The following is a 13,617-nucleotide window of genomic DNA, read 5'->3' as shown; positions in this document are numbered from 1 at the left end:
TTTCAAATTTGGTCGCACAAAAACAATTTTTTTCCCCAAAATTCCCCATTCATTTCCAATGGCAAAAAATTCTGGAATGCATTTACTTCTCCAATTTTCGACCAGCAACGCTGAGACCATCGTTTCACCCCCACACTGATATAAAGGTACCCAACCGTACAGGTCTCTTTCCAAATTTTCCACCAAAAATTCCCCCTTAATTTCCTGTTAGGTTCAATCACCTAAGCATTCACTGAACATAGGCAAAATGAATGAAGGGAAGACAACAGTTGGTCTTTTACTCATGAGGAGAACGAACGGAGGTGTGCTCAGTTACATCTTCAACTTCGTTCTGGAGCACACTCCGCCGAGCCCTCTATTTTATTAGGGAAGTCCCTAACAATACAATGTATTTGCACTAAAGAATGAAGGGGGGAGCACCAGCATTAACATGTAAACATTTCACACACGAGAGGAAAAACAGACATCAATGGCAGTCATTAACTGATTGACAAGGAAGATATGCCTTTTAGTGCTCTCGCACTAAAGTCACAGTCCTTTTGTTTCAGAGGTGTGTCTCGGGCACACCTCCTTTGATGTTGCAGCTATTGAATCCAGTCTTCAGGCATCCGCTTCTCTTGAAGTCTTCTCATCCATATGGTCAAACATAGGTCACACTGTGAAACAATTCTTTTGCAATACTAATAGAGTAAAATATGGGATAAAATATATATTCAACCTAACATTTCCAATGGCAAAAATGTGGGAATGCTTCACCATTTTTCATCCGATTCAAACCGTTCCAGCTTAAAAAAAATTCAGGTCATTCATTACACATTCCTGCATCTCCTTTCACATTTTTCAGGTGATTCACTCTATTCATGTTTCAAACTTTCAGTCATTCATCCATTCCAGATGGCACGTTTTCATTCACATTTACATAATTCAAGTTAGAAATTCAAAACATTCAGGTGATTCATAACACATTCCATTATCTCCTGTACATTTTTCACCTCATTCATTGTTTACAGAGGATGCTCGCACCTTAGCCTCCACCGCAGTGCGGCAGCCATCTTGGATTAGTGTCATTCAAAATCATTCAATGTCATTCAAGATCATTCCACATCCTTCCACGAAAAAAAATTCCAGCTTCTCCGCCTTCACACGCAATTTCTTCACGAATTGCATTTTCTATTTTTTAATGAATTTTAAAATATTAGTGGTAATGACAGTGGAATAAGCACATTTCAGGCGACGTTTATTTTGGTTATGCCAAATCAGATTTTGATTGGACCATTTTTGGTGAACACCTGGGGTGGTCTAGTGTCCCCCAAAACCCGTCTGGTATGACAACAGCTAGAGGATATTTTTTAATGACTTTTTAAAGTCAGCCCTGATGACAGTGAAATAAGCACATTTCAGGTGACTTATTTTAAAATGGAACATCAGATTTGGATGGGATTTGTTTTGCTGGACAGCTCGGGCGGCGTCTAATGTCATTCATGACTCGACTGGTGCAATGACAAATGGATTAGTATTAATAATAAATTCGATTTTGAAGCACCTTTTAGGACATTTAAAGGACGCTGTACATAGTAAAATACAAAGTAACAACACCAAATCGGGGTAAAAATACCAACACGTTAACAAACTGGATAAAATACAAAAGTGGACGAGGGACATATCTGGACTTAGAGAGAGTAGTTAATGTGGAACAGATGGGTTTTGAGATTAGTTTTAAAAACAGGGAGGATGGTGCAATTACGGATCTGGTGATAATCCGGGCAGCAAAATTTTGGATAAACTGGAGTTTCTGGAGGGCATTCTGGGAGAGGCCAAAAAGAAGGGAATTACAATAATCAAGGCGGGAGGTGACGAGGCTGTGGATAAGAATGTCTGTGGTGTGGGGGGTGAGGGAGGGGCAGAGACAACTGATATTACGGAGGTGGAACTAACAGGATCGGATGATGTTGTTGACGTGGGATTGAAATGCAAGAGTACTGTTGAGGATGACACCCAGACTCTTGACCTGAGGGGCAGGGGTGTCCAAGGTTGTGTCAATGGTTAGTGAAAAACTGTCAACTTTAGTGAATTTGGTGCCGATAAGAAGTAATTCAGTTTTACTGCTATTTAGTTTTAAAAAGTTAGAGGTGAACCAGGATTTTTATTTCAAAAAGGCAGGAGGAGAGGGAGGGGGAAGGAGAGGGGAATTTGGTTTGCAGGAGAGGTAGTAGAGACGGGAGAGGAGACAGATTTGAAGGACTTGAGCTGAATGAACTGGGAGCGGAACCAGTGAAGGGGGGTGTGGGTGATGCCAATGGAGTTAAATCTGCTCAGGAGGATGGGGTGGGAAACGGTGTCGAAGGCCGCCTTCAAATCAAGGAGGGTTAAGATGGAAAGTGAACCGGTATCAGCTGCAGTGAGAAGGTCGTTGGTGATTTTAATAAGAGCGCTTTTGGTCCTGTGGCGGGGACGGAAACCAGATTGAAAAGGCTCGTAAAGGCAGTTGTGGGTAAGATGGGCATGAAGCGGAGAAGAAACAATCTTTTCAAGGATTTTGGAGATGAAGGGTAAATTGGAGAAGGGGCGGAGGTTGATGTATTTAATGGGGTCAGTGCCAGGCTTTTTCAAAATTGGTGTGACTGCTACAGTATTGAATAGTGAGGGCACGATTCCAGTGGTTAATGAAGAGTGGATGATGGTTAGGATAAGTGGAAGCAAAGAGGGTAAACAGGATTTGACCAGGGTTGTGGGGAGAGGGTCGAGCTGGCATGTGGAGGGTTTGGATTTGATGATGAGGTTGGAGATTTCCGAGGCATCCGGGAGATGAAAACAGGAAAAAGATTGATTTAATTGGAGGGGTAGAGGTGCTAGAGACGATGGGTGAGGGCCTAAGTGCTGGTGGACCTTGACGATTTTGTCATTGAAAAATGACATTAAGGTGTTACAGGTGTTGGTTGAGTAGAAATGTGGGGGTAGGGAGTGAGGAGGCTGGAAGATTCTATTGAGCAGTGTGAATAATGATTTTGTATTTCCTTCATTGGTGTGGAGGAGACCGGAGTAATAAACAGATTTACGGTGTGCAATGGAATCCCTGTAAGAAAGGATGTGAGCCTTGTACATGTCTTTATGAAAAGTGAGTCCAGTTTTTTTTGTATAGTCGTTCAAGTTGAGCTTTCAGTGAGTGGAGTTCAGAGGTGTACCAGGGTCAGTGTATGTGAAGAATCAGAATCAGAATGCCCTTTTTGTCAACAATAATTTAATTATATATAAATATATATATATATATATATATATATGTATATATATATGTATATATATATATATATATAAATATATCTCCATCCATCCATCATCTGTACCGCTTCTCCTCACTAGGGTCGGTGGGTGCTGGAGCCTATCCCAGCTATCTTCGGGCAGTAGGCAAGGGACACCCTGACCTGGTTGCCAGCGAATCGCAGGCCACACAGAGACGAACAACATCCGCGCTCACACTCATACCTAGGGGCAATTTAGAGTGTTCAATCCACCTGCCATGCATGTTTTTGGAATGTGGGAGGAAACCGGAGTACCCGGAGGAAACCCACACAGCACGGGGAGAACATGCAAACTCCACGCAGGATGGCCGGAGCCGGGATTGAACCCACGACCGATGCTGTCTCTCATTGTGAGGCCTGTCAGGAAGTGCAGACACTGGTGGACCTTCTTTATCACTGCTGTGGTATTGTGTGTCCAGGAGAGGTCATCGGAGATCTGTACTCCCAGGAACTTGAATGTGTGGACCCTTTCCACATATACGCCTTTGATGTAGATGGGGGTGGCACAGTTTGGTTCCTCCTGAAGTCAATGACGATCTCCTTCGTTTTTGCAGTGTTGAGCTGCAGTCTCTGGACCTCCTCCCTGTAAGACAGTGGTTCTCAATTATTTCCTGTCACGCCCCCCCTACCAAGAAGAAAACAATTTGCGCCCCCCCACCACCATTTTTTTTTACATTTCGCACTAATGTACATGTTATTTGTATATTAATGTTCGATTGTCAATAAAATATCCCTTAACAAAGCTAAATTCATAAAAAATATAATTTTGAGAATGACTATTGTGTGATCTCGAAACTCATTACGGTTGTGCAAATATTGATGAGATTATTAATATTTACGATACGTTTTTTTTTTTTTTTAAACTTTATTAACATGAATAAACCAAACAGTTATTAATACGTACATAAAAGACAAAAAGAGCCAGGGGGGTTTTAAACAAAAATTCTATATGAATAACATAAAGCAACAGTTTTAATGTTTACTGTACGTGTTTTTTTTATGTTTACAATAGTCGAACATTTACGTTGTGATGACATCAGCCATTTCGGTGTTCCAGCCTGAGAGAGTCTCCTCAATTGCTAACGTAGCTGTCGTCTTATTTTATGTTTAGATACGTAATGGTTGCAATACAACATTTCTGTTCATAGCTGCTGGCTCTCCACCCAAACGCGGTTCGAGTCAGACTTCTGTTAAAAGTCGAGCATCCATCGAAGCAATTCATTTTAGCGCGCTTAGTGCCTCCTTGCTCGCCTCCTCGTTTAGAACGCTACTTGTCTGCGGAGTCGATTATTTGCCATCACGTAGCTTGTTGCTTCTGCTGTGCGCGGACTTACATGTAGTTCAAATAAAGTCCGCTCTGCTGCGGCGCAAGACAGCTTGGCGCGGTGCATTTAAGTAGCGGCGAAAGAAATCACTTCCGGGTCAACGAGTGACAGGGCGACGCTTTTTTAAAAAATTTTTTATCAGTACTGCGTGACAGGGCGATGCTTTTTTTTTTTTATCAGTATTAAGATAAGATAAGATGTCCTTTATTAGTCCCACAATGGGGAAATTTGTGTTACAGCAGCAAAGATAAGCTGTCTTGCGCCGCAGCGGAGCGGACTTTATTTGAACTACATGTAAGTCCGCGCACAGCAGAAACAACAAGCTACGTGATGACAAATAATCGACTCCGCAGACAAGTAGCGTTCTAAACGAGGAGGCGAGTGACAGGGCAACACTTTTTCTCAACCAGTACTGCGTGAACTAAGGGGACAAACAGCTTTGACTAGCTCAAACTCTCGTTATCTGAGATCGCCTTTTTCTGTTACAAAACTATGCAAAAAAACATGTTCCCCAGGGTCCCACGCGCCCCCCTCAGCATCGCACCCACTATTTGAGAATCACTGCTGTAAGATGTCTCGTCAGGGAACCGGTGCTCAGCGTTCGGGTGGACGATGTGTAGGGGCCGAGCATCACAGTCTGGGGTTGGTTGGTCAGAAAGTTATCAATACAGGTGCGTGTGAGGGCAGAGAGGCCGACAGGCTAGTGTTAGCATCGGGAAGGATGTAAACAGCAGTGACGATCACTACTGTTAGCTCCCTATGGAGATAATAAGGCTGAAATTTAACGGACATGTACTCGATGTCGGGCGAGGAGAGTTTATCAACGATCATGCTGTTGTTGGACCAGTCCTCATGCACGCAAATACAGAGACCGCAACTCCTGCTCTTACCAGTGTCTCTCGTACAATCCGCGCGATGAAGCGAGCGCTCAGCTAGCTGGATGCTAATGTTGGGAACGTTGAAGTCCACCCAGGACTCTGTTGTGATGATCACACAACTGTCCCGAACATAGTGGTTTCCCAGGATTTGTAAGTCCAGATCGTCGATTTATGGAGTATGGATATGGCTTTGGTGAGGCAGAGACTTGGAAGTGGTTGCTTGTGGGACTGCTGTCGTAGCTTTAGTAGGAGACCGAACCTGCTGCCCCGTTTCTGCTTCCTCTCCCGCCGTCGTCTGCGTCGGCTCCCGGTCCCGATGACGATCCGAGGTGAGCCGGGTGGCCTTGCTAGTTCATCAGGAATTTTGTGATCATAGCAAAATTCCTCTGAGACGGTTATTTTGTATCGATAACCAATGTCCACAGTGTCCTGGCGGGTGTATCAATACTGTGCCACAGATGGTGTTAATAAAATCGAACATTCATAAATAAAAAGTACTAAAGAGTGGAACTGGAAGGGAGAGCCGATAGCCGCTGCGCCCATCTTGGCAAAAAAAAATAATAAAACAGCGCATTCAATGGAGCTAAGAGCGGGGGCAGACACGGGTAAAAGTTTCCACTTGTCGCAATAGATTACTGCGAGAGTACAGCCGCAACCATTGAGTTGGGAGACGTCAGACAAAGGAAATCAAGTTGACGGTCGGTGAGTAGATCCTAGATGACCGTTGTTGGCAAGAGAACGTATGTTGAGAAGTCTGAAGCGAACGGCTGCGTTATCGTGTTTGACATTACTATTAGCCGACCTAGCCAGGCAGGCTAATGCACGTAAATCGGCAATCCTGCCGGACTTTCTGGGGGAACGGCGAGTGGCAGACCTGAAGAACTTTATTGCAGTGGAGGGGAAAGCTTGATGCATTAGTTTGAATAAAAAATAAACCCAAATTTTACTTGCAGACATGTCCAACTTTCACATGGTCTTTATTCAAATTACCGTATTTTCGCGACCATAAGGCGCACTTTAAAGTCCCAAATTTTCCTCAAAACAAATGAGGCGCCTTGTAATTAGACGCGCCCATTGTATGGACTGAGCACCTCTCTTGAGCATTGGGCCTGATCCCCTTGGGGCATTTCAGAGCATATGTTAGCACACCCTGCTGGCCAAAGTCTAAGACATCTATCCTTCTAATTGACTGTGACAAATACATTATGTGAATACGTTTTTTGGTGATGGTGCAGGAGAAAGCTGGACAAAAGTGCAGCAGTACATGATGTCGTAGTCTGTCTTATCATTCATGTAATTGCAAGCAAGAAAAATCACAAGTTTAGACAACAGACTGCAAAAAAAAAAAAACACACACACACACTGCCCAAAGCACACCACTCACATCTCTCAAAACAGCCATGTGATTGGCTGAGGTTGGCTCCCTGAAGCCATTGCTGTAATGTTTTTGCGTTATTTTTATTTCTTTTGGGGATATGAATGGCATGAGAGATGCATGTTTTGTGTTAATTTCTTTTCTTTTTCTTTGTTTCATTGTTTGCTTGTACACTGTTCAGAGATATTTTTGGTTTTGATTTGAAACCTTGACTCTAAGGAGTGTGGTGACCAGTGACATCCCTCCCCTGACATTGACAATTAGTTGTGATGCTATGACATCGCTCATTGGTCTAAGGTGCCTCTACTTACAGAGAGCACCTTTAATGTAATTATTTCTAACTCAAAGCATTGAAGTCCGGTTCAGCGTAATGTTGATCTGTTATTCTGAAGGGGGCTTTTGCCACTCGTCAGCCACCTGTTACCGAAATGCCTGATATTATGGAAACAAGTGGGAATTAGTCGATGCTGGCTTGCCTTGTCTTTTCGAGTGGGACATTGCAACGGGTTGGAAGGAATTTCATAACATCTGTTGTAAACCTTCAGTTGCCGACACTCAGCTAAAACATATCCCCTGATGAAATTGAGCTGCTTTATTTGTCAAATGCGAGTGATGTTTGTATTGTTTAGTAATTTATGAAGACCAGTAGTCTGAAAAATCTATATATTTTATTATATTTTTATATTTCTTGTGTTGAAACTGTTAATAAAATATTGAGAGACACAATGTGATTGAAAATAAATTGAGACAGACGAACGCATGAAAAAGTAATTCTAGCAAAAGACACATTTATATTTTAGTCTGGTAAAATAAAATCTGTTTGTCTAGTAGAAATTTACATCTCCTCGCCAGTTGTTGGGTAACCCAGAAAGATTGTTTCAACCCCTGAACATGGTTAATAAACACATAAAACAATGTGAATTTTTTAAATTAAATTCTTAAAATAGAACAGCGACATAATGTGTGTATTTATCCAATTTTGTATTCTTTCTATTTCATTATTTATTCTTTATTTGATCTATTTTATTTATATTTAAATAAATTATTGTTGTATTACACTGGAGAGGGGAGCTCTCTAATCTCGTTGCACACTGTACAGTGACAATAAAGGGATTTCTGATTCTGATTCTGATTTCTTCTTCTTTACCGTCTAGTGCAGGAGTTAGGACAAAAAAAACAAAAAACAAATATGTCTGGAGCAGTAAAAAAAATGAAAGCCTTACAGAAGCCTTATAATGAAGGCAACACATGCTGTATGTATCTATAGTAGCAGAATTAGTTTACGCCAGTGGTTCTCAAATAGCGCGGTGCGATGCTGCGGGGGGCACGTGTTAGCCTGGGAAACATGCTTTTTTTCCCCGCCGTAGTACGGCTGAACGATGTATGGTTTTGGAACCGAAATTGCAATCTCAGACAACGCAAATTTGAGATCGTCTTTGTGCCCCTAGTTCACGCAGCAGGTCAAGCAGTACTGATGTAAAAAAAAAAAAAAAAGTTGCCCTGTGGCTCGTTGTCCTGCTACTTGAATACTAGCCGCCAAGCTATCTTGCGCCACAGTAGTATGAGCTTTATTTGTATTATATCTAAGTCCGTGCACAGCAGCAGCAATGAGCTACGCGATGACAAATAAACGACCCCGCTGACAAGAAGCGTTCTAAACGAGTCGGCGAACGAGGTGGCGCTAAGCGTGCTAATCGCTAAAATGAATTACAGAGTAATAAGTGCTTCAATGTACGCTCGACTTTTAACAGAAGTCTGACTCGAACCGCGTTTGGGCGGAGCGCCAGCAGCTATGAACAGAAATGTTGTATTACAACAATTATGTATAGAAACATAAAATAAGATGATGGTTACGTTAGCAATTTAGCAGACGCTCTCAGACCGCAAACGGATGACGTCACCATGACAAAGAGGTTCGATGTCGAACGTATTGTAGCGTCTAAAAGACCACGTCAGAATTCCATTCAGTTCTCGACTTTTTATTCTTACAGAAAACGGCTCTGATCAAACACCGGGCAACTGGCTCCGTCATTTTCAACGGATCTCTCTCTCTCTCGCTCTCTCTCTCTCTCTATCTCTCTCTCTCCCTCCCTCCCTCCCTCCCTTATTTATTCTACACATTTTTATAGCAGTGTAAAACGTTAAGAAAGTTTGTGCCGACCCTCCCTCTAGTGCTACTGGCTTAGAGAGGGTGATGCTAATCACTCAGAAGCAATTTACTCTCCAAGGTGTTCTTCAACAGCATATGAAGTACACAAAGGACAGAAAAGATGCTAAAAGGCTCAACAAGGCAGTTGCAGAGTTTATATGGGTGGATAAAGTGCCAATATATTCAGTAGAAAAAGCTGGTTTGAGAAACCTTGTACATAATTTGGACAAAACGTATGACCTCGCGTCAAGGTATTTTTTTTTCATGTATAATGAAGATCCATCATGAGACACGATCTGTGATCAATGCACAGCTACTACCTTGGCTCAGAACCTGAAAAGGAAAAGCAGTGATAGTCGCTTTTTTTGTTGCTATATTTTATTTAAAATGGTAATTTTAATTGGCAGCACGGTGGCCTCACAGAGCAGAGTATGTGGGATTGATTCTGGCTCCGTGAGTTTGCATGTTCTCCTTGTGCCTTTGTAGGTGTTCTCTGGGAACTCCGGTTTCCTCCCTCATTCCAAAAACATGCAGAGCAGGTTGATTGGAATTGTATGAGTGTGAGCGCGGCTGGTTGTTCATCCATGTGTGCTCTGCGATTGGCTGACAACCCCGCCTACTGCCCGAAGATAGCTGGGATAGGCTCCAGCACCCACAATCCTTGTGAGGAGAACCAGAACAGATAATGGATGGTAACAGTGTTGTTTTAGGCAGGCATTTTAGATTTAGTCTTAGTCATTTGGACGGAAATGCTTATTAGTTTTCGTCACATTTAGTCATGCCTATTCGTGATAGTTTTAGTCTAGGTTTTTGTTTTTTTTTAAATAAATTTATTTTTATTGAAGAACAACATTTCCATTCCACAATCCGAGTAAAACTGAAAAAAAAACTAAAGTGTTGTCAAAGAGAAGGAAAATAACCCAAGAACAAACAAAAAGGGATAAATAATAATAATGAAATAAAATAAAAATGATCGGGAGCATATCAAACCTCTTCTCAATCAACACCCCTCCTTCTTTTTCCCATTTTTCCCTTATGTTATCTGTGTTGTCCTGTCTAGATAACCGGATGCCCTTATACAATTTGGAAATCATTTTATTGCATGTTGTAGATTTAAGTAGTTGTATGACCTCCGGTAACATTCCAGGTCCTTGCTTTTTTTCATGTGTTCTTTCAGGTTTTGGTTGAAATATTGCCTGACCTGCAGGTGTCTGTAGAAGTAATCTTTTTCTAACCCATATTCAATTTTCAAAGATTCAAAACTCCGAAATAGTCCTTTGTGTATGAATGAAAGGTATGTGGTCAAGCCTTTAGCGTGACATACCTTAAATCCCTCATCATTTTTGAGACATTTTCAGACATTGAAAAAGGTAGAGCAAACGTTGGAGTAGATTCATCCTGATTGATTCCACCCGAGAGTTTAAGGTAAAAAAAAGTAATAACATTCCATCTCTGTAAATCTAACTTCAGCCTCAAATTGAACTGGTCAAAGTTGAGATGAAACAATTTAGTCAAGTCTTTAGGTAATGTCATGCCAAGCTTTTTTGATCGACTCTGACTCCCAATTCCAATCATACTTCCTCTTTATTTTAGGCGGTCGGTCATAATTAAACGTGAGAACCTGGATATTCATTTTGTATCCAGCCAGTGTGCCATATTCCTCTAACATGTCCATCAGTTTGGTAGGGTTTGTGTTGGGAATGTTATATTCAGAAATACTTCGTGTGCGAATAGAGACAGTTTTTGTTCCCCTAATGCCATTTTTAACACCCTTGATATCCTGCCTCTGCCTACTCCACTGGCTCAGGGGTTCTATAAACAATGCGAAAAGGAGCGGGGAGGCGCAGCATCCCTGTCTTGTTCCCCTCGCTAGTTTAAAAGGGGGGGGGGGTCAAGTCCCCGTTAACCTTGAGTCTAGCAGAGGGAGATTTGGAGATTTGTACAGGGAGGGGGAAAAAAATTGTGTGGAAACCAAATTTCTCAAGTACCTTATATAGAAATGACCACCTTACTGAGTCGAATGCCTTCTCTGAATCTTAACTTAAAATTAAGGTCTCCAGATTTTGTTCAGTAATTTGTCTTATTTTGTGTAGTGTTTTCATTATGTTATCTTGAGTTTGTCTGAGCCTTATAAATCCTGTCTGGTCCATGTGCATCAGGTCCGGTAATATAATTTCTATCCTTTTTGACATTATGGAGGTAAACAATTTATAATCAATGTTCAGAAGGCTAATTGGGCGGTAGTTCCCACATTCGAGTCTATCCTTCCCCTCCTTGGGTATAAGTGAAATTATTGCATCCCTCCATGATGGCGGAATGACTTTCTTTCTGGGTTCCTTATTTTAGGTATGGTTCTTTCTGCTTGTTCATCATAGTGGTAGCACCTCCTACTGGCTACAAGAAGTAAATACTTCATTCTTAGATATTTTTCTCCTAACACGTTGACAAAATCTACGAGTATTTAGGCCTTCATAAATTCAAAATACAAAATTTGTGATTCTTCGCGAAAAGCTGTGGCAACGAACAGTTCATCAATAAATGAATACTGATTTTGATGGAATAAATAAGCACCAAAACAAATGAAACTTTGTACACAGGCCTCACAAAATCATCAATGTTTCATTTGTTGACTGTGCGGGTTGGTTGTTAGACCCCCCCCCCCCCGTACTCCTAGAAGAAAAGCAGCCCCAATTGTACGTGAACTATGAACATTTGGTAGTATATGCAAAAGGCCAATTCCTACGAAAAAAATCTAATGGAGCCAAATGCTCCAATAGAATTTACTTGATAGGTTGGTGTCACCTTGACTAAAAAAGCTGCTGTAACTTGACTGAAATGATAATTACTTCTAAAGATTTCTTACGTTTGATAATAGTCCAGGCTTGAACACATCACATTGGGCGACTGGTTAGTACGATGGCCACACAGTGCAGAGGACGTGGGTTCGATTCTGGCTCCAGCCTTCCTATGTGGAGTTTGCATTTTCTCCCTGTGCCTGCGTGGGTTTCCTCCGGGTACTCCGGTTTCCTCCCACATTCCAAAAACATGCATGGTAGGTTGATTGAACACTCTAAATTGCCCCTAGGTAAGAGTGTGAGCGCGGATGCTTGTTTGTCTTTGTATGCCCTGCGATTGGCTGGCAACCAGTTCAGGATGTACCCTGCCTACTTCCCAAAGATTAGCTGGGATAGACTCCAGCACCCCCGTGACCCTTGTGAGGAGAAGGGGTACAGATACTGGATGGATGGTGAAAGTTAAGCACTAAAACTAATAACACAAATGATAATAATCCAGGGTCACTGATGGTGTAGTGGTACACTCGCCTGAGTTGTATGCAGGCAGTGTGGGTTCAGTTCCCACTCAGTGACGGTGTCTATGTCTGTCCTGTGACTGGCTGGCGACCAGTTCAGGGTGTAGAGCGCCTTTTGCCCGTAGTCAGCTGGGATAGGCTCCAGCACCCTCCCGTGACCCTGTACAGGATAAGCGGTCTGGATAATGACATGACATAATAATCCAGTCTTTATAGGTCTCATCTTTTTCATTTAAGCAACACATTTCGTTTGGTTAACCATAGAATGATTGTAAAAAAAGTTTAAATTCAGGGCACACATCTCGAAATAAATTTGCCTACAATCACAGAATCAGCATGTAAGAGACAATTGACTAATACACTTGGAAAGAACTGTATGTATATATTTCACATATCATCAGGTATTTATAAAGCTAGGAAGATGGTCAAGTCAAGTGTAGAAGTATAATTAACATCTCCCAAACAAATTTCTACACCTCAATCTACTTTTTTTCCATTTTCTACTCGAAACCACAGTTACAAATCACTGATATTTGTAGCGAGCATGTCTGTTTGTGTTCATCATATTCCATTTAACTCCATCCATATTAAATCTGTGATGGTAAACAAAAAATACGTCCAATCAACTTCAAACATGCAGTCTTCTATGGTGTGTGTAAATCATGTTGAACTTGAGTGAGATGTACACTCAGGTGTGTTTTTGGGGTCCTTTGCAGGAGTAGCGTTGAAGTCAGTCTGTGCCTAAATAGGGGAGAACAGACACATGTAGTATAAAGTATAGTATAATCATCTTCGGTTCCAAAAATCTGGTTTGTTCATGTCAAAGTGGAGGATTGGCGGAGAGGAGTGTTGAGGAGTGGGTATAATTTTTTACATCTGGGGTTTGTTGATTACATGGATAGTGGTTCCACACTCTAGTAGGGTAAGGTAAGAATATTGAAGGTTATAAGTAAAGGTAAATTATAGGTAAAACTACTCAGTGACAGTTTTGCTTGAACTCTCAGTTCTGCTCACTCTCTTTTGAGCAGCGAACCTGTGCAGAGGCTCATGCATTGAGATGTTGCCATAAACAAGTCTTAGAACTCAGGTGAGTTCATTGCCCAACTTGCAGGGTTAATCGTCGATTAGGAGGAAGCATTTCCTCCTTTGAATAAATTCTGGACCCAGGCAAGGGGCGCGGCCTGATGTCAGGAGTCATCATCTGTATCATCTATCAAAACCTTGGTATCACGGGTCTTGGATCTGGAGGGAAAAAAAACAAACAGAAATTGCTTGGCTATAAAT

The 13,617-nt window shown here is 41.8% G+C and overlaps 1 protein-coding gene across 6 annotated transcripts in view; it reads right to left on the bottom strand.

Annotated features, from left to right (window-relative positions):
- Nucleotides 1-269: 269 nt before the first annotated feature.
- LOC148325142 (solute carrier family 53 member 1-like) overlaps nt 270-13,617 on the bottom strand; it is a 280,462-nt gene continuing 267,114 nt past the window's right edge. For 2 of the 6 annotated variants that reach the window (XM_088311148.1, XM_088311147.1), the window contains one exon: nt 12,067-13,575. In XM_088311148.1, coding sequence (XP_088167274.1) covers nt 13,521-13,575 — 55 coding nt within the window. In that variant the 3' untranslated portion in view covers nt 12,067-13,520. Of the gene's footprint in view, nt 3,880-11,886; nt 13,576-13,617 lie in introns of those variants that run through there. The other 4 variants (XM_088311144.1, XM_088311146.1, XM_088311143.1 and 1 more) reach the window with 3 other exon arrangements.

This window comes from Idiotropiscis lumnitzeri, chromosome 12, assembly GCF_059441095.1.
Source record: "Idiotropiscis lumnitzeri isolate Australia: NSW breed Sydney's pygmy pipehorse chromosome 12, RoL_Ilum_1.0, whole genome shotgun sequence".
NCBI lineage: Eukaryota > Metazoa > Chordata > Actinopteri > Syngnathiformes > Syngnathidae > Idiotropiscis > Idiotropiscis lumnitzeri.
Note: the sequence above shows the minus strand (reverse complement) of the source record. Positions and strands in the feature narration are given on the sequence as shown.